This window comes from Scardinius erythrophthalmus (genome assembly GCF_964197995.2).
Source record: "Scardinius erythrophthalmus genome assembly, chromosome: 9".
NCBI lineage: Eukaryota > Metazoa > Chordata > Actinopteri > Cypriniformes > Leuciscidae > Scardinius > Scardinius erythrophthalmus.
This window is the reverse complement of record NC_138229.1, coordinates 33,468,501-33,494,407: the sequence shown is the minus strand read 5'-3', so window position 1 is coordinate 33,494,407 and position 25,907 is coordinate 33,468,501. Positions and strand designations below refer to the sequence as shown.

The 25,907-nt window shown below is 39.1% G+C and overlaps 1 protein-coding gene across 1 annotated transcript; it reads left to right on the top strand.

Annotated features, from left to right (window-relative positions):
* Positions 1-1,403: 1,403 nt before the first annotated feature.
* Positions 1,404-24,713, top strand: nyap2b (neuronal tyrosine-phosphorylated phosphoinositide-3-kinase adaptor 2b; the record flags this gene model as incomplete). Its single annotated transcript, XM_081373813.1, has 6 exons — positions 1,404-1,582; positions 7,514-7,818; positions 10,297-11,382; positions 22,375-23,238; positions 24,302-24,399; positions 24,483-24,713. The coding sequence occupies 6 exons, from the start codon at positions 1,404-1,406 to the stop codon at positions 24,711-24,713; spliced, it is 2,763 nt and encodes a 920-aa protein (XP_081229939.1).
* Between the last annotated feature and the right edge of the window lie 1,194 nt (positions 24,714-25,907).

The window sequence follows — 25,907 nt, the reverse complement described above, 5'->3', positions numbered from 1 at the left end:
TCTCTCTAGCGATTACCTAAATACATCTTTTGTGCTCACCTTTGGAGAATAGTCGTCTCTCCTCAGAGGGTCAAATGCTGCACATTTTGTCAAGTGAATGAATGAGGGAGGATAAGATGAGATGTTGGCAGAGCATAATAGAGAATCTAGGAAGGAGACCATTTGAAGGGAAGCGGGCCAAATTACAGGGTTTCTGACAGGCCATAAACAGTATGCTTCAACCTGAATTGGGTTAAAGAAGAAAATATTTTTTTGCAGTTTGCAAACTCAAACTTGCTACATACAAACTCAGCAAGGTCATGTGACATTAAATGCAGAAGGGAATATGAAATAGTCCATGGTCAACACAAGTTGCTCTAAGGTCGAAGACCGAAGATGCCATGTTGCAGAGAACGCTGGACAATGGTGGTGGGTCTCTGCAGCTGGTAGTGCATTACCCATCTGGCTGCTTTAACCCCCCTTCCCCCCTCCAACCCCCTCCTCCACACACACACACACACACACACACACACACACACACACACACACACGCACACACACACACACACACACACACACACACACACACACACACACACACACACACACACACACACACACACACACACACACACACTGCCCCTCACATGTAAACAAGCATGCCCAGATTCATGGATCACTCTAAAAAATACTGACCTACATAATACCGAATCTTGCCTCCTCCTTCTCCTAGACTTCTGCTGATGTACACTGCAAAAGGCTTCACACCCACACACTCTGCATTACTGCATCAGTATGATTTTACGGGCACTCCCCCAAACCCCCCCCCCCCCACACACACATATATATACGCTTACTTAAGGGTACCTCAAGCTCAAAAAACTGTGTACAGTCACACAACCAGCTCATTAAATGCAGCACAAATGGCCCACTAACCAGTGTCCTGCTACTGGATGCTTCATTTTCCAGATGACCAAATGTACTGGCCTGTTTTCATGATAACCAGCTGTATACAATACTACAGCTTACTAATAAACAATTTCTTTGTAGATGTAGATGTGCTGCTGAGGCTTAGAGCGAGGCTCTCTGCGTTTGCTGATGAAGGGAGAATCTCATTGACCCAGAATCCTTGTCTGTCTATCTATCTATCTATCTATCTATCTATCTATCTATCTATCTATCTATCTATCTATCTATCTATCTATCTATCTATCTATCTATCTATCTATCTATCTATCTATCTATCTATCTATCTATCTATCTATCTATCTATCTATCTATCTATCTATCTATCTATCTATCATCTAAAGCATTATGATAATACAAATAATAATAATTACAAACCAATAATTCAAATGCTCACAATTGTAACTTTAATGTCACTATTTTTATTGCAGAAAGCCACTTTGGAATGCCTGTAAGCAATGATTAGCTCTAAAGAGGAGGATTCACTAATGTTTTTGCAGTATGTTGAAGACTGTGGACTGAAGGCATATAACAGATTGGTCACACAGAGCATTGACCACGTGTGGAATGAGAAAAATAAGATTAACTTTCAGGAGAAAAACGACAAGAAGCGAAAGCAGGAAGAAGCCATTAAAAGGTAAGTGGCTTGAGATATGTCAGCAATGCATGCATACGAAATCTTAAAAGATTGCTCATATTGCAAATACCCTCACTTACAGTTTTTCTCAGTTGCTTTGGTACATTTCTCAGATCACGGCATCATCTGGTCACTTGTGCACATCATAAAAGCAATTTTTCATTCTTTTGAACTAATGCTTCAGTACGTTGATGCAATGGATTTCATACAATTGTCTGCTGTTTCCTACATTATCAATTGTCATGTTGATCATAATATATTATACAGTTTGCTTTCATTTTACAGTATACAGTAAATATACAGAGTATACTGTTATATTGACAACATGGCTAAGTATTTTGACTATCTTGTTTGTGAACAATGATGCAAGCACTTCATTCTGATGGCATAACTACTTCTGAGAGATGAACTAAGGGTTTTGAGCAAGTTACAGGCTTTTGCAGGTACTCCATTGTGTAGTGCTGTTTATATGAATTGTTTTGAGAAATACACTTTGCAAATGTTAATGATGATTCAAGAAACGAACAAAAACGACTGAGAAAAACTGTAAGATTGCAGATTGCAACTCAAGTTGACTCAACACGTGAGCATTTATTCACTCACACATGTATGTAAATGACAGCCACACAAGAAAACAAACCCTTGGTGCTCCCTTACACTAAGTCCCACTGGCAATGGCATAGTGGGATGTTTTTGATGGCAGAAAAAGACCATGTCCTCTTCAACATGTGGAGGTTGATTAATTTTCTAATTCTGACATACAGTGTATTTGGGGCTTGAACTTCATAACAACTTTCAACCTTGGCAGAGATTTATGTGCAAGACACGCACCCACAAAATGGATAATGTTGCTCTACATTACTGGTCCACTCATTACAGTAGTATCAGTTTCACACTAGTCATTAAATAAAGTCTAGGTTTTCATCTTAATATCATTTCAGTCATACAAAAATGATTGTAGTCATGACCAAAGGCGTCAGATGCATTTTGACACTTCAAATCCATGGCCTTGATAACATCAACGCATGCTGTAATTGTGTCAGTGGGCAATTTACTGTTGAGTGCTGCCCTAGACCTGTTGGCATAGATTGCATCGATCACATTTGGCACTGTCTTCTAAGTGCAATAAAAGCTGAATGCTGTCAGAGACCTCTTTCACGCATTTGGCTCAGACTTCAACTACCTAAAAAGCATTAATTTAAGCTCTGACATGGCATTAGTTTGTGCTTATGGGGAATGCCGGGTAATCGTAATACACGTTACTGCAAAGAATAATTTGCATGGTAAAACATGCACAGCAGACATTTTTGTGAGGATCATCTTTTAATGATTTAGGCTTGAGTTTGGTTTGGACTTTTTATTGATTACAAACCAGAAAAATAATCAAAAGCAGATAAGGGATGAAACAATTTGTGGTTAATTTATAGTTGTCATCAAAACACTTTGGGCCATATTTTAAGGATGTAAGCGCATGGTCTAAAGCGCATGGCGCAAGTGCAGTTAGGTCGTGTTCGAATCTACTTTTGCTAGATTAACAACTGGAAAAATGGTCGGTGCACCCGGCGCATGGTCTAAAAGGGTTGTCCCTATTCTGTTAATGAGTATTGGGTGTATTTTGGGTGTAATGTGCAACAAACCAATCAGAGTCTCATCTCCCATTCCCTTTAAAAGCCAGTTGCGCTCGCGCCATGGCAGATTCGCTATTTACATGGCAGAATTTGCAAGCGTTAAAACTGAATGCTTCTCTAGCAAGGAAATGGATCTGCTCGTGCACAAGGTTAAAGCGCGAAAGCAGACCATCTACAGGACAAAGTGTGGACCTGCCTATAGGCGCACATTACTAACGCGCTCTTTAAATAACAAAAAATATATTTACTGCGCCATTGACTTTAGACCAGGTTTTTGTTGGTCAATGGCTCAGTCTATTTCAGATGCCTCAAAATAGCAACACGCCAACAATGCGCCTAAACACACCTCATTTTCAGACCAGCACAGGCCCATGGATGCACAAATGGGCGCAAATGCATTTGCTATGCGCAGGACGTGAAAATGATAACTGCGTTGGGCTGAAACTAGCAAAAAACACTTAAGTCGCACCTGGCTCTGCATTCCACCGGGTGTATGATAGGGCCCTTTGGATCAACAAATGAGACAACCCATCTAGTCATGATAAAATACTGAGCAAGAAATGTACCCAACAGATTTGAGGTGTCCCACACTACCCAATGTACCAGATTATGATTATTCACTTTTTAGGTCATCTCGACATCTCTTGACAAACCTTAATTTTGCTAACTCTGTCAGTTGATGTCTGGTCCTAGTCAAAAATCTCCTAAATTAGGTACATTTGATTGGCCACCAGATGCAGTGTTTAATTAAATTGAGTCTTCAGTGAGGCCCTGATTTATGTAAGACACTTCACTGTTGCGGCTGCTTGAAACTGAAGAACTTTCACCAAAATGTGACCACAAGTCACACTCTTGGGCTGTAAAGGGTATAGAAGAGTCTTTACCTTCTGATATTGGTCTACTCCTGGTCTGCTAATCAGCTGTTGCTTATATAAAATATTCATACTCGGTGGCTGGAGGATGAGTGCTAGAAAAAAAGAATAGCTGGATTTTTCATGAGGCATATAAGTGGGTCAATGAGACGACCCATTTTTACAGGAACTGATGGGAAGAGAGAGGAAGGAAAAGAGGGAGAGAAAAAAATCTGTTAGAAAGAGATTAAGTGTGAAGAGCGTGCTTGCTGGAAATGCGTTCTGCCTAGTGACAGCTGGAGCAGCCGCCGACCAATCAGATTGCTTCATTGCTCTGAGTGGGGTGGGTCTTCATTCATTCTCTGACATTCTGTTGGCCCTTTCACTGTCTCTGGGAGCACACGGAAACTTTGTCTCACGTGCTAATTTGCATACAACAACTATGCTGTAAACACTGAAAAGCGTGGACAGAAATAAATGGGAATGATGTTGTTTAAATTATACTATGTAGGATTGAAAAACAATTGAATGTAATGTATTATTCTATGTTTAGCATTTTAATATATGGAATTGTTTTTCTTTTTTCTAAAATCTGAAAAGGCTGGAAAGTAGGCTATGCTGTCCAGCAGCTACAGTGCACTGGCTTTAAAGACATTACCCTTTTACTGGGCAAGGGCAATGCGATAAATAATACAGTGCCACACATGCACACACACAAGGACTAATTCTCAAGCAGGATTCTGTCATCTTTTTTTTTTTTTTGATTTTCAAGAACTGTTTTCCTGTTTTCAGTCTGTTTAATTTGCCATTTTTAAAGGTAATGTAATTTCTTTCTCTAAACAGAATTGGCAAAATAGTAGGTGTGTTCGATTTGAAGTGGCGCTGCGCAGACCGATCTATGACATCAAAGTACTGCGCGTACACACCTAAGTACACACCTAATGACTATGGGGTCACTCAATATGCAATAATATTATTGATCTGACTGTACTGACGCTGTTGTATGAGAACTGAACTGAGCTGAACGATGACATCCTTTTTTGCAGAACTGCTTTATAGATGAAATGAATTATTTTAATAATTAATGATCTTTACAACGGAACTTAATCAACACTGAACTGACTTCAGCTGAACAACAGCTGGAATGCATAATTTTCCTGTTATCACTGTCAAGCTGCTTTGAAACAATCTGTATTGTATAAAGCGCTATATAAATAAAGGTGACTTGACTTGATATTTGCCATTGGTTGTGTTGCAGTGCAAAGTTTTGAAAAGTGCAACAGAGCCCCAGTTTTTACACTGTTTGGGGAAATCTACCTTCAGATGGTGGAGTTATAATTGTCAGAGTCAGAGATAAGAGTCAAAATGGGACAGGATAGAAAATTCAAAACACGTTTTGAATCAGTTTTTATAAGTCAAGTCATTTTAAGTTTTAATGCAAAAAAACAAAACAAAACAAAAAAAAACAAACTGCAGCATAATTGCAATTCTTCCTTCAGAATCTGAGAAAAAAATTGTGTAAAACTGCACTGAATACTTTGCTAAGGAGAAGTATGGCATCAGCTATTTTTAACAGTAGGAAACTTGTCTTTGCCGAGCAGGAGCAATCACATGCAGTGCAGACAGCTGCTCCAACATCACTGTTCCTCTTCCTAATGAGAGCTTAATACCTGATCCGTCGTGTGTGTGTGTGTGTGTGTGTGTGTGTGTGTGTGTGTGAGGGGACTGGTTGCACAGAGCAACAGTAGCAGATTTTGTGTTTGGTTTCCGTAGGTACCCTGTTGCTAGGCAAAGTTAAGCCCCTGACCAATGAACCCTTCTCTCGAGACTCCTTCTGTTCAGCAGCTGTATGTGCGGAAGTTACCAAGTTACACAAACACATGTTCATGCTCAGGTAATAGATGTACGGCCTTGAAATCAAACTAATGACTAGTAAAGTCGTTCTCTTTTGTGGGACAGAAATCTTTAGGGAATAGAGAGAGCAAGAGAGAGTGAACTTAACAGAGACGTTTGTTTAGTACATCAGAAGAACCAAAGGAGTTAAGGGCTACAAACCCAGTGCAATAAAAAACAAGATATAGTAGGGAGTAAATAGGAAGCATGAGTTTAAAAGTTAAAATAGAGACCAAGGAAGATCAAATATATTTTCCAATGCAGTCCATTGAGCATGATGTCATATATTTGTAACATTGTATCATTGTCGTTATTGCATCAAATCCTGGAAAATTATCTCCATGCTATTTAGGCCTAAATTCCTTGACAAAATTAGTTGTTTATTTAACAACTAACTTTTTTCCAAATGGTCAAGCTCCATGAAAGTGCAATTAAAATATCCACTTAAAAAATCTATTCCTGCTATGTCGAGGGCCTTTTACTGTCTCATTACAAGTCGGAAGGGGTGCTAAACAAAAATCAATAGCTCTAAATAAGCCATTCATTCAGATGAGTAACTTCATCACAGATCTCATCAGAGCGTTGCTAATTACGTGCACAGACACACATCAGCACAGAGAGCAGCGCTGTGTGGTTTAGGGCAGGGGTTTTCAGGAAAGCCCAGGGGGTCCACTAAAAATTTAATTTCAAATGCTTCTTTTCAGGTTTATACATAACAGTACTCTAAAAGTATTAGTTAAAGCCAATTAATTAGTATTTTCATTTGTGAACATTTACAGCTATATATATATATATATATATATATATATATATATATATATATATATATGGAGGGAGTCATCATTTTGGGGGGTACTTGACATTAAGAGGCTGAAAAACTCTTGGTTTAGAGAACTGTAGTGCATTTTGACATGTTCATGAGCACTCTTTATCAATTGTGCTCAAAATAATTAAATAATCCAAAATATTGTAGAAACAACGTTTTCATTAATTCCTTGTGTTTCTCTGTGTCATCTTGTGGATTACATACAATTGTTTAGTGTTTAGTGTATTCCGTACTTCAGAATAGAAACTATAAAACAGAGTTTTCATACTGTTATTATTACATACAATCTAAAAATGTAAATATTCTGAACGAACATCAATTAAATTGTGGCTTAATGCTTTAATATATGGTAACACTTTACAATAAGGTTCAATACTTAACATTTGTTAACTACGTTAGTTAACATGAACTAATACTTCTACAACATTCATTAATCTTAGTTAATATTAAATTCAACATTTACTAATACATTATTAAAATCAAAGGTTGTATTTGTTTACATTTGTTAATGCACTATGAACTAACATGAACAAACAATGAACAGCTGTATTTTAACTAACATTAACAAAGATTAATAAATAACAAATGTTTTGCTCATTGTTTGTTCATGTTAGTTAATACATTAACTAATGTTACCTAATGAACCTTATAAGTGTTACCATATATCATACAATGCTGCTCTTGACTTCAGAATCCATTCATGCACTGTTTTATATGTGTGCTCTCTACTCAGGGGGGAAGAGGTGGTCGCCGAGGGTAAGCACCTGCGAATGGGCTCAATGAGCATGCCAGCCCCTGCGGAGCACGTGTCCCCTCACCAGCACCAGCAACAGACCCCCTGTAATCCGGGCTTCGCCGTTCGCTCCCAGTCCCTGCACTCAGTGGGTGGAGGAGTGGAAGAGGAGGGCAGCCCCACATCCCGTAAGCAGCCCCCACCCAAGCCCCGGCGGGACCCCAGCACTAAACTCAGCATCTCCTCTGAAGCTGTGGACTTCAGTCCCACCGGGTGTAAAGGCGATGATTCGGAGAGGTGTGACGGTAAGATGCCATGGTGTTTAATCCAAGCTTCACATTTCCTGTTGAGATCCACTGATTCTGTAGTTATACACTTGCTGATGTTGAAAAAATGGTTCAATTGAATCATGGCTGAAAGCAAACACACCTGAGTCAACAATGTGGACAGTACCATAATTTTGAATAGTCAAATAATGTGAAGCCTTAGCTGGACTAAGCTGTGCAAACAAGACTGTAGTAGGTGATGTTTCATAGTCCTCCAGGTGCAGGACAACATTTTTACACATTGAGCAAAGGTGTATACAGTTGACCCTAAAATTGTCTCCCAGCATCTCCTTTCAGTCACAGTAGGAGGGTTTGTTCTTTTTATAGGTGAACTGTAAAGTGCCTGCTAATTAACCATTTAGCTTACAAATAGGCCAAAAAAGGTCTGCTCTTGCGCAAATGCATTTGCTATGCGCAGGACGTGAAAATGATAACTGCGTTGGGCTGAAACTAGCAAAAAACACTTAAGTCGCACCTGGCGCTGCATTGCACTGGGTGTATGATAGGGCCCTTTGGCTCAACAAATGAGACAACCCATCTAGAATATAGTCATGACAAAATACTGAGCAAGAAATGTACCCAACAGATTTGAGGTGTCCCACACTACCCAATGTAGATTTTTTCATACCAGCACGCCCATGGGTGCACAAATAGGCGCAAATGCATTTGCTATTTAAACAACTTGGTGAAGGACGTGAAAATGATAACCGCGTTGGGCTGAAACTAGCAAAAAACACTTGCGTTGCGTTGGGTGTATGATAGGGCCCTAACTGTTGAACAGCAGCATAATTAACTTAACTATATTGTTTATTCTGTTCAGTTGTACATCTAATTCTTTCTTGAGCAGTGCTGTTGCTGCCATTTCATGAAAGCAATTAGCCATTTACATCCATCGTCCTTGTGTCCAGCTGAAGTGCAGAGTATACCCATTCCACCCTTTCATGATTAACATATAGCAAAGTGATTGTAAATTTGAGAGCAGTGTTGTGAATGAGCTACAAATTGTTACAACTGAGTTCTTTACTGTTCTCAACAACACCCACTCTTGTCATGTTATGTCAACACTGTCCCAGGGGATATCCTCATGCAGATCTCAACAAGCCCATCACTTTATTTCTATGTAGTGATTGCTCTCTTTTTGTTTTCAAGTAGTAAACAAGCACAGTGTGTTTTTGTGTTAATTTTAAGTTGTTGTTGAAAAGAACAAGATATGCATCCCTTTCCATAGATGCATGTCATGCAGTAAATGCAAAATAGGATTCTAATGTTAATTATGTTTACCCTCATAGACACAAAAGCAGATCAGACTCTTTGGTTTAATATTCCAAAACTCTGATGAGTTACAGAACATACGTCAAAGAACCAAAGCTGCAGGCTGCAAAAGTATTAAGTTGATTTATGTTTCTGCAGTAATGACGTATGCTGTGAGAGTTGCTTTTCGTCAGAATTTGAAGGGATCACAGTGTGCACGCAGATCTTCCTCAATACCACGGCAACCAGCCCACAGAAACAGAGACCCCCTGCTGCTCAACCAATCCAGACATCAGACATCAGCCTCCACCAATCGTCAGCGAGGTGACAGGAAGTTAGAGCGCGGCAACAGCCAATGAGGAATGGGCAGGCAGCCAGCTCAACAGCCCTTTAGCCAATGCGCACCAAAGAGTGGGGGATGTCCCTCATTCAGAGGACAGTTGCGTGTTGAAGCGGGGGGCGGGGGTGGGGTGTGTGTGGGGGGAGGGACCAGCGCAGAATTCATTCAGGAGTAGTGATTGACCTAGATTTAGTTCCCCTGGAGGAGAGGGGGCGAGGGTAAACACATCCTCTCGTAGGGAGGGAAGAGGCAGAGAGAGCAGGAGCAAGGGCACATTCAGAGGCGTTGAAACGGATCACAAGATCCACCAGTCTTCACTTTCACCGAATTAACACACATATAGTATTTTTGTTTTCTCCAGGCATGCGCAAAGGGATTCACTGACTCCCAGAGAGAACATGAAAAATGACTTTAATCTGGTGCAATTGTACTCTTTTCCCTCTTTACACACCCACAAAACGTTTATGAGAAAATGTTCTTTGGATATGATGAAAGATGATCTTTTCTCAGTACTGAAAATCAAGGCATTTTGTCATTTTTATTCTCAGAGTCGAGTTGGAACAGTAGAGTTTGTGTACAAGATTATCATCTATACTCATGTGTGCCACTTTTGAGGGAGTGTCCAGATTGTGTTTGCCGACGTGTGTATTTAAAAAACAGCTTTTTTTATTGTATGTCATATAAAATATATTACTGTGTGCGTTTATGGAATTGGTGATAAAGTTGGTGACTGAGTTGGTGCAGCAGGACCATCTGGCATCTGAATAAATGAAAGTTATTAAATCATCCTATGTACAGATGACTCGAACTCTCAGCTACTATGCTAATCCATATCTTTCTTTATGTTTTTTTTTCTGCTTACTCAGGAACACAAGGCTGCAGTGAGGACTGCAGGAAAGTTCCTCCACCAAAACCTAAAAGGAATCCCAACACTCAACTGAGCACTTCCTTTGATGAGTCTTATATCCGCAATCATGGTTCAAAAAGTTCTCCCTCTATCTTCTCAAGGGATAGCCAAGCCCCTTCTCCTCCTCAGCCGCAGGGCCCACAGGACTCAGACTTTGATGAACCCATCTATATTGAGATGTCTGGTAACGTGGGCCAAGAACCGACCCCTCGTGCTGAGGAAGACGAGCCGGGTGAGGCTGTCTATGAAGAGATGAAGTACCCTACCCTTGACGAGTTTGAGTCCCGTTGGGATCTTTTGAGCTGTCGATCGCAGTGTGCCACACCCTGCCCACCTGAGCTTGACATCCATGCCCCCCTGAGCCGTTGTACCACCCCTCGAGGTACGCCCCTCCTTTGTGATATCCCTGCCCCATTCCCCAACTTGTTGGCCCACAGGCCACCTTTACTGGTTTTCCCTCCTGCCCCTGCTCAGTGCTCGCCCAACTCAGACGAGTCCCCACTCACCCCTCTCGATGTAACAAAGCTTCCTATGTTAGAGAACGGCTCTTATAGCAAGTCACCAACTTCTCTGGAACCTTCTGGCTCTGCCTCTACATCGCACCTAAGACGTGCCGAGAGGGAGCTAACAGCCACTCCTACATTAACAGTATCTGGGCGATCGTCGGCGCCGCCGTTGCCCTGTGCCCTCTATAAAAGTTCCTCCTCTTCACATGGTTATCAGCGCAGCCACTCCGCCTGCCCCTCACCTGTCAGTATGGGCCGCTGCCTGACGCCCCTCAGCCTCATGCGCTCACCGCCTTTTGACGGGCCGTTTCCCACAGCAGGCCTTCCTCGCAGCGCCTCGGCCACACCTCACGGAAAGGCATCCCCGCCACAGGATTCAAGCTCAGGGGGGCGGCATCACGGATCTATGCAGAACGTCTCAGTGGCACGCTCACGGACGCCTACTAGCCCACTGGATGAGCTCACCAACCTCTTCACCACTGGCAGGAACATGCTGAAAAAGAATACCAGCGGCAGAAAGAGCAAGGAGCCAGGAGAAAGTGAGTGCGATTGTCTATTTTTCTCAGATTAATATATGTAGTCACTAATTTTTAGTAATTGTTCACCAGTGTCAAAACCTTCAAACATTCTCTCAAGTGTATTAGTTACACAAAAAGACACATCGTGCAAAAACAGTCAGTGTTCAACATTCATGCAAAATACATTTAGTAAAATTAAATAATAACTGACTTAATTCATATCTGACTTAAAATAGCACAAAGATACCGACAACAGATTTAAAGTTTTGTATTTTTGCAGTAATTTTATTGGTTATACTTTTTTTTATACTTTGAATGAACAGGTGAACATGAGTGTTTCACTCGCCTCAGACGGCGCATGGTTTCTCATGGATGGAGTAGAATAAGTCTATTACAACTTGTACAACTTACAACTTGTTAAAAGTTATTTTTACATTCTACTAATTATAAATAACTTTGCAACTACATGTCTAACTCTTGTCTAACTAACTCTTATTAGAGTAATATTAGACTGTTAGGTTAGGGTTAGTAGAATAAATTGACATACTTACAAATGTACTTATAGTCAGCAGAAAGTTTTAGGCTGATATAAAGCAGACAGTCTACTAATACTCTAATGACTTGCAGTTGACGTGTTGCAAAATTACTTATTGTTAGTAGAATGTGTAAAATGGACTATCAAAATAAATTGTTACTGCTTTGTTATGTGAAGACTTTTATTTTGGATTTTGTGCACCTGTGGATGATTTTGGGGAAATTGCAGGGACTGAGAGAGCTAGTGTGGGGATTGAGTGAGTTGTAGGCTTGTTTAATTATTTTCCTCATGAAAGTTGTCCAAAGTCCATTAAATCCTGCGGGTCTATTATATTCACTATGTATTTGTGAAGTTTCTAAGACACTCTGTGTTGGACCTAACACCTTGATATAATTATAATTATTCAAAGCATGCCATCCATTCTGCCCTTGTGTTTTGGCATGCTTCTCTCTGCACAAAAGTTTAATCAGATTTTTACAGACTGCCATAGTTCATAAAATTTAATCCAGAGAGATTAAGAGGCTAAAGCAGTCAGTGTTCATTCCCCAGACCTGCTGCTGATGCATTAAACCAGTAGCATGTTTATTTTAATATGTAAACAGTTCTGCTCTAAGAAAGCGGAAAAAGGAAATGAAAAGAATATGCACTATTTTCTTAAGTATTTATAAAGGTACATAAGTGTTTATCTGCATGTGCTGGCAGTTTAAGGTAGTGTCGGTTATTAACTCTGAATATCATCCATTAGAATTGAATTATCTCATTATGTGGGATCATATTGCAGACAGTTTTATATGGCTTACTTACATTTTCATAAGTGCAGAAGGCTAAAAAAAACAATTATAAAACAGACTCGAAAAGAACACCTCCTATCTATGGTAAAAATCTATTTAATGCACAGTATTTTGTGGCTTATTGCTTTATTTAGCATTTTTTTGCATCATCAATGCACTGATTGTTGCTTCAGAGAAGAATATCGAAAAGAGTGTGATTGCAATCTCTCCATACATGTCGACTATCGTTACTTAATGTAAGTTACAAGATGTGAACTGTCATTTGTTAGTCATTGTATCTCACCTCCGGCAACACCTCTCAAAAAAGTTCAGATTGTCAAAAAGGCCTTGATATCATTTCATCCCATTGAATAAATGGTCCACTGCACTTCAAATGCAAAAGCACATTACTGCTCATCTAAAAGAGGAGGAGGAGGAGGGGGGGGTCTCCCTGCAGAGTCTCCCTCAAAGGATTTAAAGACCAATCCCGATGCAGGTCACGGCAGCCCCATTGCAGTGAATGTGTGAAGCTCTCAGCATTCAGTGGAATGAACGTGCAAAGCCAGTGAGCAGAGCTATACCTGCACAGGCATGTACTGTGATTAAGAAAAAAAAATCCTTTAACTTAAAGGGATAGTTCACCCCAAAATGAAAATTCTGTCTTCATTTACTCACCCTCATGTCGTTACAAACCCGTAAGACCGTCGTTCATCTTCGGGACACAAACTAAAAACTTTTTGATTAAATCTGAGAGTGTTCTGTCCCTCCATTTACAGCAACGTCGTTGCAACTTTCAAGGCCCCCCCAAAAAACACAAGGAAATCCCGCACACTATCAATACTTGCAAACGAGTATCAAAATATTATAAGCAACGTTTCGGTCTCATGACCTTCATCAGGCATATACAACTTTCAAGGCCCAGAAAGGTAGTAAAGAATAGTAAAGAAAGAATAGTCCATGTGACTCCAGTGCTTTAACCTTAATGTAATGAAATGGTTAGAATACGTTCTGTGCACAAAAAAAACAAACAAAAATAATGACTTTTTTTTGAAGAATTTCTTCTCTTCTTTGTCAGTCTTCTACACTGTTGACGTAGTAAACACACTGCAGCGCTTCCGGGTTCTACGTCAGAACGCAGGCTTTGTATTGGCTGGCTCCTGTGTCAGCATCACACGCATGCGTCGTGGAGCTCATGTGAACAGCAATGGCCAACTGGCATCAGCGTTTTGATGTAGAACCCGGAAGCGCTGCACTGTGGTTACTGACACACAAGATATGAAATCATTCAATAAAGTCATTATTTTTGTTTGTTTTTTTGCGCACAAAAAGTATGCTTGTCACTTCATAATATTAAGGTTGAACCAATGGAGTCACATCGACTATTTTAACAATGTCTTTACTACCTTTCTTGGCCTTGAAAGTGGTCGTTACGTTGCTTTCTATAGAGAAGTCAGAAAGTTCTCGGATTTCATAAATTCATTTGTGTGCTGAAGATGAATGAAGGTCTTGCGGAATTGGAATGACATGAGGGTGAGGTTAATTATTGATATGATGATACAGGTTAACATGAATTATGCATAATTTATAATAAAAGGTAAGGGTAACCCACTTGTAATGGCTCAAGTGTTACTACATCCTTCTAAAGGAACTACAGTACTAATTATTTGGATCAGTATTCTAAAGTGAAAAATATGATAACTAATTAATATTGACTGAAGTCATTGTAAGCTTTTGAGTAATTTTGAGTAATAAACTTTAGTCATTGTGTGTTCCTTCCCATGATCTTCACTTTAGAATACTGATCCAAATAATAAGTAGTTCCTTAGGAAAGATATAGTAACACTTGAGTCATTACTAATGGGTTACCATTACATTAGATTATACATTATGCATTATTAATATTAATTATGAACCTGTATATAGTAGTTCTTAGTAGTCTTCAGTGAGGTATGAAAAATGCTGATTAGCTGAACTACCACATTCGACTGAGCACTATTACTTACTAATTCGTTAATCAGAGTTTCTTGTTAGTTAATAGTAGTTAGAATGTTAATAGTGTGTTACTCATTTGTTCCTGTGTAGTTAATCATTAATGAAGGAACGGTATTCTAAAGTGTTACCATTTTATTTGAGTTTGCTGGTGTTGCCTGGGGCCAGTTGCATAGCCATTAAGTTAAGAACTAGTATGGCCACCTAGCAGTTAGTTAGGGGGGTTATCAGCCTTACGTTTCATTATCAAATTAGACTAATCAACATTTTTATGTAACTGACTTAAAACATTCATGAACAGTCTTAAAGTAAAAAAAATTGGATGACTAGACTAGTCTTAGTGGTTTATGCAACTGGCCCCTGGTTGCCATGTGGCTTTTAGGTTTTTACCTGGTACTCATGAAGTGTGTATCTGTTGTTGTCGGGATGGTTGATTTTGCACATTTACATATGGCCTATTTGGGTCTTGCACCTGTGCTGCACCTGTATGTTGTATCATGCAAAGACTGCGTTGGCACAGTTTATGGCTGTGCTGATGCAAGAGTATCATCTGTCCTTCACTGTGGAAAACAGTGCGTGACCTATTTATGAACCCACTCATAGATTGTTGTTGAAAGCAAAGAACAGGGCTACCGCACATTTAAACAATGCTACCTGGCAGCACACAGAAGGCAGAGAAAGGTATAATAGAAAGGTGTGTGTGTATACATAACAAAAACAATCTTGAGTCATTAAAGGGAAAGTTCACCCCAAAATTTGTATTCTGTCATTTCCTTGTCATCATGTCATTTTGTCTGCAGAACACAAAAGGAGATTTATTCGTATTTTTTATTTTGTAGATACGATGAAAGTCAGTTGAGATAGTTTTGAAAGTATCTTCTTTTTAAAGAAGAAAAAAAAATGCATGCATGTTTAGAATAACATGAGGGTGAGGAAATGATGGTCATACTCATCTCACTAACACACACATCTGTCACACTCACTCAAATCCAAGTTCAATATAGTGTTATAACAGACCAATTTAAGTTAATGTGTTAATGTAATAAAAAACAAAATAATTATTTACATCTTTTCAAAGAAACATCAGGACTTTACATCTGCCCAGATTAGGGTAGAAACATATTGTGCTGCACATCTGTATATTTAATGTGTGTGCCACACCTGTCACAAATTCACTGACACAAAACCACACACAGTCCAAAGAGGAACACAAAACAAGCCATTTTATGAATTCACGGGGACACCTAGTGACCAAATTCCAGTATTGCAACAGAAAATGGTTACACTTTATTTTGATGGTCCACTTTAGACATTCTTCTGCCTAGAAGTATCTTTATATGGGATGATTATAGTATCAAAAAGATTAACACGTGCAAGCACACTTATCAATGAACTTGATACATGTTGCAGAAATGTTTTATCCATGCCTTTCAACTTGCGTGTGCAAAATTCAAAACTGAATGAATGTGAAGCAATTTGTACAAATAGAGACAATTTTGTGAATACAAATGTTTTCCTTTGTATAAGTGTATCATAATTTGCACATGCAACACAGAAGATGTGCATGTGTGGATCAGGTGACACGCATGCATTCATTGACGTCTCCTCTGAGTCGATCTAATTTGATTCATTTGGATTTTGAGACTTTCTTTTCGCGGTTTTTAAGCATTTCACAACCCACACACAAACAACTACAAATGAATAGGTCTGGTGCTAATTATTAACCCTCTGATGGTCTTCGTTTAGCAGTCACACTGGGGGCCTTCCCGGTCATAAATGACCGGACACCTAAAAATGAAACTTCCTCCATCCCAGTAAAAACCAATGCAATTTATTTTTGTTCTATAATATTTATTCTTTTTAATTAAGAATTTTGAGACAATTTGATTGAACTTATTAATATTTATGCAATATTTATAGTCCATTTTTTGCCATTGAAAATAATGTTTTTTTTTTGTTTTTTTTTGTTTTTTAAAAAAAAAAATTCTATGCAGTATTTTCGGGTAAAATAGAGACTAGGCTTTCAGAAAAAAAATAAAATAAAAAAAAATTCATCAATTTATTAATCATAAAATTAAATAAAACATGTTATTGCATGGGTTTACCACTAGATGCCTGTATAGCTCTAAATGGAGATGTTTGTGAATTCTAGTTGTTTTTGGACCAAATTACTTACTTTTAAGATGTGGATTGAATGTATTTTTTTAGAAATTCTCAAATAATACTTTTTGCCAAGGTTTATAACATTTTATTAATTATTATTTTAATAATTTTAATAATTATTATATTAATTATATATACATATATTAATTATAATTATTAATTATGTTATGTTTTTCACTCTTGATGTTTTAGAGCTTCACCCCTTCATTGCTGAGCATTTTTTTTCTGCATCGTGGCTGATTTTTAGAGAATTTTTGTGTTTTTGTCAATTTCCCATTCATTTCCTATGGGGGTAATTTTGACCGAAGACCAAAATCATAACTAATTTTTTTACGACCACTTAGCATGCTCGGATCATGAACTCAATTTTTTTGTGTGTTCACATACCTAATGCCAGAAAAGTCACCAAGTTTCGTAACATTCTGATGAAGCTGTGATTTTTAAAAATTCAAAACAGATTTTTGTAATCTGAATTTATTGGTGTGTATGTGTATAAACGTGTGTTTGTATGTGTGTGTGTGTGGGTGGGTGTGAATTTTTTGCACTCTTGATGTTGTAGAGTGTCACCCCTTTACTGCGGTGTACTTTTTTTTAGAATCGTGTCCGATTTGTAGACTGTACAGACAAAAATTCAGAGAATTTTTGTGTTTTTGTAAATTTCCCATTCATTTCCTATGGGTCGGTCATTTTTGACCGAAGACCACGAGTGTGACTATTTTTTTTTACGACCACTTAGCATGCTCGGATCATGACCTCAATTTTTTTTTGTATTCACATACCTAATCCCAGAAAAGTCACCAAGTTTCATAGCCTTCCGATGAAGCTGTGATTTTTAAAATTTCAAAACAGAAAATTATTCGGTCAGAAATGACCGAGGACCATCAGAGGGTTAATGTGTGCACAACTACCCATCTATTTGACAAATTCACAAATGTGCGTCACCAGATTTAAACTAATACAACACAACTTGTGTGTGCAAAATCCAAAATCACATGAATGTGCAGCATTTTGAACAAATAGAGACATATTTGTTAATACAAAACCTCGGTTTTGTATTAATGTAGGCCAGAATTTGTGCATGCAACAAGTAAGATGTGTATTTGTGGATCAGGTGACACGCGTGCATTCATTGACTCGTTTCTGAGTCGATCCTATTTGATTCATTTGGATTTTGAGACTTTCATTTCGCAGGTTTCGCCTCGCACGATCCACACACAGATGTCTGAGAAAACCTGCTACCACTAGATGGCAGTATTCTGCTAAAACAGACAACGGCAGCATAATAAAGCGTTCTTCCCCATTTAAGACGCTTAATGAGAGTGATATTGAAGCACCAAATTTAGTACACAATATAGGCCTACCTTATTAATAAAGCATACTTTATAGAGGCAAACAGATTACATCAGATTATGAACAACACCCATAGAAGAAAACCATTATAAACCGCTTAACGTGCAATCGTTAGTATGCGTTGCATGTTCAAGGTGTATTGGCTACTGAGTTTAAATATCACCGTCTTACTGCATTGACGTTAAGCTTTTTCTTTATAATATACTCTATGGGAGGAAAACTATATAGCCTACAGACAAGAGCCTACATGAACGCGACGCCCGGCGTTTCATGTTAATGGCATTTCCCTTCCTGAGCCTGTTAAAAAGAAAAAGCTTAACATGAAATTCTGCAGTTGCGTTTAACTTTGCATGTGTATGGGAGAGCAACCGGTCCGAGAGCGCAGTGAAGTAAGTTTTGGGTTTTATCAGAGCCATATAGAGAGATATCAAACCATAGAGAGAGTGGCTCTGGGTTTGATATTCGCTGCATTTTCTAAAGGGACCATCTGCAAATTCCACTCACAATCAAAAAAATATAAACGTCCAGTCATTCATTCAAATGAATACTTCCAAGGTTATAGTAAATGCCTAGTGGGCAGACTGACTTAGCCTACTGTATGTCCAGCCAATATCCCGATTGAACAGTAGGCTACAATTTTTTAAATTACTGTAAATTGTTTTTCTATTAATGTTCCAAAGGTTGTAGTACGTTTCTAGTGAGAGTCAGGTGAAATTTTGCATTATTCACCTGTAGTAAGTCACCAAAAACCTGTTTGGTTAATTAAAGTAATTTTTGAATAAAATAATAATTGTTTACTGTAAATAGGCTACATGAAGGGAAGTATTGTCCAAATTTTACTTGCAAGTCAGTCTTACAGGAACCTTCTACAAGCTTTGGGAATTTGAAAATGTCTGTTTTTAAATATTAAAAGTAATTTGAATTAAAACAAATTATACGTTTTTACGCAGTAAGTGAAATTGGCAGACGTTCCCTTGTGCATCACGAGCTGTGCTTAGCGCGTCAAAGCATTCTCATGTATAAATATGCAGCTATACACACGTAGGTCCAGTTGATTTTCAATTAATATTTCATGTCGATATACAATATTGTTAAAACTCATCGTGCTATAGTAAGACTATATAACAAATGGCTTAAGGGTCAAGGGAAAACAAATGTACTGCGAAAATCGTCTTTAACATTTAAAAACAGACATTTTCAAATTCCAAAGCTTGTATAGACCCTTTTACAGTTAAAGTAGTCAAATAAAAGTAACATGAACGCAACTGCGAAATTTCAAGTTTTTTTTTTAACAGGAAGGAAAATGCCATTAACGTGAAACGCCGCGCGTCGCGGTCATGTAGGCACTTGTATGCTATAGTTTTCCTCCCATAGAGCATATTATAAAGAAAAAGCTTAACGACAATGCAGTAAGACGGTGATATTTAAACTCAGTAGCCAATACACCTTTTATTGAACATGCAACGCATACTAACGATTGCACGTTAAGCGGTTTATAATGGTTTTCTATGGGTGTTGTTCATAATCTGATGTAATCTGTTTGCCTCTATAAAGTATGCTTTATTAATAAGGTAGGCCTATATTGTGTACTAAATTTGGTGCTTCAATATCACTCTCATTAAGCGTCTTAAATGAGGAAGAACGCTTGATTACGCTGCCGTTGTCTTTTTTAGCAGAATACTGCCATCTAGTGGTAGCAGGTTTTCTCAGACATCTGTGTGTGCATCGTGCAAGGCGAAACCTGCGAAATGAAAGTCTCAAAATCCAAATGAATCAAATAGGATCGACTCAGAAACGAGTCAATAGGCTTGTTCGACTTCATGCAGCTCTGCGCAGACCGATCGGCAGCTGACTTGAAGCAGTGCATGCCGGTTAGAAATTTTGTCCGACTTGATCCAGCGCCGACGCCACGTGACTGTGATGTATGCCATCAAAGTACCGCGAGAGCGATTCGAAAGTAGCCGGAGAACTCAGCCAGCGCAGCTTCTCAAGAGCGGACTGGGCTGCACGAGGGCTGATGACGACACAGCTGTTCTACGATTGGCCGGATTCATTGCATGACAACGATCACGTGTGTTGCGTGTTTATTCAAACACCTTTAGTTCCTCTAAAGCTCACAAATCAGTTTTTTATAACAGTAAACACTCTTTTCATGTAGTTGCGATGTTATATTGTGTCATGTTTATCAAAATAAAACTGATTAAAAAAACTTAGACTTCACTTCATTGATAGTAGCTTATGTTGACCTTTATTCTTGTTCAAACAGACGCTGTGTGAAGCAGTACATAAAGTATTGAATGAAAATGTCTCTGAAACATTATTTGGCAAATATTGCATTTATTTCACTTCAGCTGTGGTAAAGTATGCAAACACCACGTGAGCGGTCACTACGGGAACCAGAAAGTGTCCGACTTCACGTCTCCGTTTGCAGCTCCTCCCCGCCTGCACGCGGCTACTCTCGCCGATCGGATATATCCAGCCGCAGCCGATGTCGAACACACCTATTGAATGCACGCGTGTCACCTGATCCACAAATACACATCTTACTTGTTGCATGCACAAATTCTGGCCTACATTAATACAAAACCGAGGTTTTGTATTAACAAATATGTCTCTATTTGTACAAAATGCAGTACATTCATGTGATTTTGGATTTTGCACACACAAGTTGTGTTGTATTAGTTTAAATGTAGTGACGCACATTTGTGAATTTGTCAAATAGATGGGTAGTTGTGCACACATTAATAATTAGCACCAGACCTATTCATTTGTAGTTGTTTGTGTGTGGGTTGTGAAATGCTTAAAAACCGCGAAAAGAAAGTCTCAAAATCCAAATGAATCAAATGAGATCAACTCAGAGGAGACGTCAATGAATGCATGCGTGTCACCTGATCCACACATGCACATCTTCTGTGTTGCATGTGCAAATTATGATACACTTATATAAAGGAAAACATTTGTATTCACAAAATTGTCTCTATTTGTACAAATTGCTTCACATTCATTCAATTTTGAATTTTGCACACGCAAGTTGAAAGGCATGGATAAAACATTTCTGCAACATGTATCAAGTTCATTGATAAGTGTGCTTGCACGTGTTAATCTTTTTGATACTATAATCATCCCATAACTTTACAACTATATGTCAGCTAAGTAAAGTTCACAACAAAGTTTGGGAGGAGTGACCCATCTAATCTTTCAATTAACCGCCAGAGCATATAAGCAGCTGCTCACCTTGCTCTGGCATCAGCTGTTTTGGCATCCCTCCACCTCCCCAACTCCACCAACATAATTTAGGCATCTTGCTACCATACTCATCATCCAAGCATTAGTAGTCCCACTGGGGGGTATATCTAAGACCCTCCACTGCGGACAGCAAGCCAAATACGCTTAACCTTATTAGCTTAAAGATTACATGGGCAAAGGAACTCGTGAACTCTCATTAATTTGCATCTACATGTCAACTAACTGTCGTTAGAGTATTAGTAGACTTTAGGTTAGGGTTAAAGGTGCTGTATGTAATTTCTTTGACTAAAATACCACAATATGTTTGCAGAGATTTGGGAAACATGTTAAGTTCAAATGCTTGTTTCTCCAAAAAACAATGCTGCAGATGTCCACTGTCAATTTACCCAATAGTATTTCGACACCCTGGGTTGCCAGCTGGCGGAAAACACTGCGTATTTGAAGCCATGAAAGCCAGCAAATAAACTGGGTCAGAGATTGCTGTTGCGTGTCCTCAATCTGGCAACCCGCATGAGCGTTGAGTCTGAGGAGGAGGGAGCGAGGGAAACAACTCTCTCTAATATTTTATTTATTTATTTGGACTGCAGTACCCATTTCAACCGCTAGCTGTCAATATTGCATAATACACCTTTAAGGTTAGGGTTAGTAGAATAAGTTGACATGTACATGCAAAGTTACTGTTGTCTGTTAATGTCTGTTGGGAGACCTAACACAGTGCTGGGAGACCATAAAAATGTGTGTTAGCAGATATTAAGACAACATCAGTAAGTCTACTAATACTCGAATGAGAGTTAACTGACATGTAGTTGCAAAGTTACATATAGTTAGTAGAATGTCTAAACTGGACTATCGAAATAAAGAGTTACCAATTTTTTTTTTTTTTTTTTGGAATGCATCAGTGTGAAGAGTTCAGCATGAAATTTAGTCACTGAAATATCTGTAATGTTTTATCTCTTCTAGGTGAAACCAAGGGAAAGGGTCACAGTTCTGAGTCCAAACGGGAGCACAAGGAGAGGAGCCATCACAGCAAAGAATCCAAGCGAGATAAAGACCGCAGCAGCAATGGCAAGTCCTCGCATCGACGGGACAGCAAAGACAAAGAGCAAAATGGCTTCGAAGCCTTATCTCGACATGACAGCAAGGACTGCAGCTACAGCAATGCTGAGCCATTACCCAGAAGGGACAGCAAGGACACTGGATGTAACGGCCCAGAGCAGCTTCACCGACAAGAAAGCAAAGATCGAGGCAGTAGCGCTGAGGTACTGCCTCAACGGGACAGCAAAGACAGGACTGATCACCGCAGCAGTGCAGAACCCATCACCAGACGGGACAGTAAAGACCGAGGTTGTATTGTTCCAGAACTCTTGTCCAGACAAGACAGTAAAGAACTGCTAAGAAATGGCCATGACACCAGACGTGACAGTCGAGAGAAAGTTTGCTATGGGATAGACCTTCCTCACAGACATGAAAATAAGGAACAGGGTAGAACAGGCATGGAAAGTCGACGGAATAGTAAAGATGGTGGCAAGCATGGCACAGAATCTGGTCAGGACAAGGAGAAGAGCTCAGAGGGCAGGCGGGGGAGCAAGGAAAGGATCAGCAATGGCAGTGATGTCATGAGCAGGCGGGACTGCAAAGATAGGGGAGGACACACAACTGAGACTTTACCCTGGTATGAGGCGAAAGATAGAAGCAACTATAACACAGAATCACCCAAAGCACAGGACAAGGACACAAGGTCTGGATCTTCAGCCATGGTGTCATCCAATCGATCCGGGCGATCCTCCATGAGTCCGAATATAATGTTGGGGAACTCAAACTCTGGTAAGAATAGCATTTGTTTGACAGCTGGTCAGTTGATGTTGCTGATGGGCCAAATTCTGTATCCAGCTGTTATCTCAGCCTGACTAGCTGAAAGAGTGCTGAAACCTCTCTAAAATCAGCCAACAGATCAACCCCATCAGGCTGGGAAGCCAGCTTTGGCTAGTTTAAGAAGTTTTATCAACTGGTTGATCAGCTTCACTATAAATGTGCTAGAAATAACCAGCATAAATCAGCCTGGGGTGCGTTTCCCAAAAGCATCGTTAGCCAACTATGATTGCAAGTTTCGCCTAACCCTAACTCCGTTATCAGCATAGTTTAATGAGTCAGTGTTTCCTGAAAACATGTTCTAATGAACTTTCGCAAACAGCATCGCAAAGTTGTGTGGTTGGAACGACAGCTCTAGACCTGTGGCTGGAAGCATAATTTCTTGTTCGCATGACATATGGACTCAAAATAACATTATCTTGAACAAAATAAGCAAGCTGAAATTCAGTACAATCTCTATTTTTTATACATACAAATGTCATTTACGTCTTTTAGCTTGTCAAAAGATTTAATGCACCGTTTTTGAAGAGTGCCCCATGTGCATATTAGTTCTACTGCCTTCTAGTACATAATAATATATATCTAGTATCTAGTACATAATAAAAGCCTATGATTGAATCTGGAAATAAAGCAAAATAACTTAGAAAAATTTGAAATAGTTCTCAGATGCCATGTCCATAATTTATAGCAAAACATCTAGCATTAGTTCGATCTCAAACAGATTCATTAAAAGAAGTTATGACTTCACCACCTATGTGACATCATTAATCAACGTGGTTGAATGACAAATTTGCGACAGTACAGTTTCGGGAAACAGTCGTGACTAGCTAGTTGATTTCTTCAACGATGCATCGTACTATGGTAGTAAAGCAGTGAGTTACTTCGTTGTATGGGAAACGCACCCCTGATCTATTCTGGAACAGCACAGAAATTCATGCTGGTCAAAGCTGATCTTTTCAGCTGGAAAGACAATGTCATAGCTGATGTTTCATATTCATCTGTTCATCTATCCTTGCAGACCTGAAGACAGTTTCAAAGGCAGGATGGTCTTCTTCCACAGCAGTAGCACAATCTCCAATAGGCACACCTCAGAAGCAGCCTTCAGATGTCCAACAGGTACTGTCTTTATCACTGAACTTGTATTTGTGCAGCTGTAAAATAACAGACCTGACAGCCTGTCTTCTCCTTGTGTCCAACAGATGCCCCCTATGCCATGGCTGTATGGTGACAGCACCATGCTGGAGATGATCGAGAGGAAACAACGCCTCTGCCGGGAGATACGGTCTCGTCAACGTCTTCCTGACCGTAGCCCATGCAAAAAAGAAAGCCTGCCTACCATGCCCAATTGGAAGAAATCAAACGGGGCGAAGAAGTACAGCCCACCTCCCTACCCAACTCAGACCACTGTCTTCTGGGACACGGCCATTTGACTTGGTCTTGTGAGCACTTTAGGGTCATGCTCTGCCCTTTATTTTCAGGCAGGGTTGAAGCCAATCAGAGTGTGCTCCCACCTGAGGATGGGTGGGTGGGGTTCATATAGCAATATTTCAGAGGTTGTAGTTTATGAGGTTTTCGTATCATTGTTAATATCTAATATTTTTATACTCAGTGTAATTCCTTAATGACCTAGCATCAATAGATATTTTCTAAATTAAATGGAATATCTTTGCAAAGATTATGTAGAGTTAGTCCAATGCAATTGTTGTTTTTCTACCTTTAATTTATTTCCATTTTCATTTATTTATTTATTTTTTAACATCGCAATACACAGTCAGTACCTTTTCATCAATAGCTTTCTATTTCAAGATGTCCGGAAAGGACCTTTCTATGGTATTTTAACCACACTGAATGAACTCTATTATAACACTGGATGTTATGGAGATTGGATTAGGGCTAGCTTACTTCTCGCTGCCTTTCCACACATTATTAGATCATTTATTTGAATGTCTAATATTAAGAAATAAACAGATCATGCATTTTTCAAAAGTCCTTCGAGAAGGACTTCATTTCATTGTTCTGCCTTTAGTTTCTATAGTGGTAGGTTTCAGAGAGTATGATTTACTCTGATTAAAGGTCGGGTCATTGCACATAGAAAAAGGGTAACAGTTATTTTCTGTGTAAAACAGAAAATGTCTCTTTTAAGGGATGTTGTAACTGCTCTGTGTGTACATGGCGTGTGAAGAGCTGTAAAAACAAGGGGTGACCCTCTCCTCTTTGGGTCTGTGGCAATAGCTGGTGGGTGCCAGTGAGAATCCTCCAAAGGAGGGTCACCCAGAGATTAATGACAATCTGGAATATCAAAGTTGTATTTTTTGCATCTCAGCATTAATGAAGAATTGTGTACATGAATAATTGTAAAATGAGAAGTTTTTTTTTTTTTTTTTTTTTTTTTTTTTTTTGCGCAATGGTCTTGTATAGAATGACTGTGCCATTATTTATCATATGTTAATGGAGTAGATTGATTGGAAATTTCAGACAGACACAATATCTGTATTAGCAACACAAACCAATGACTGATAGCTCTCAGCTATTGTATGTAGTACACATGGCCACATGGTCTGGCAATAGGAATTATGGCTGCATAAACAAAGAGGCTGTACACAAGAGAGCTGCAATTCCATAAT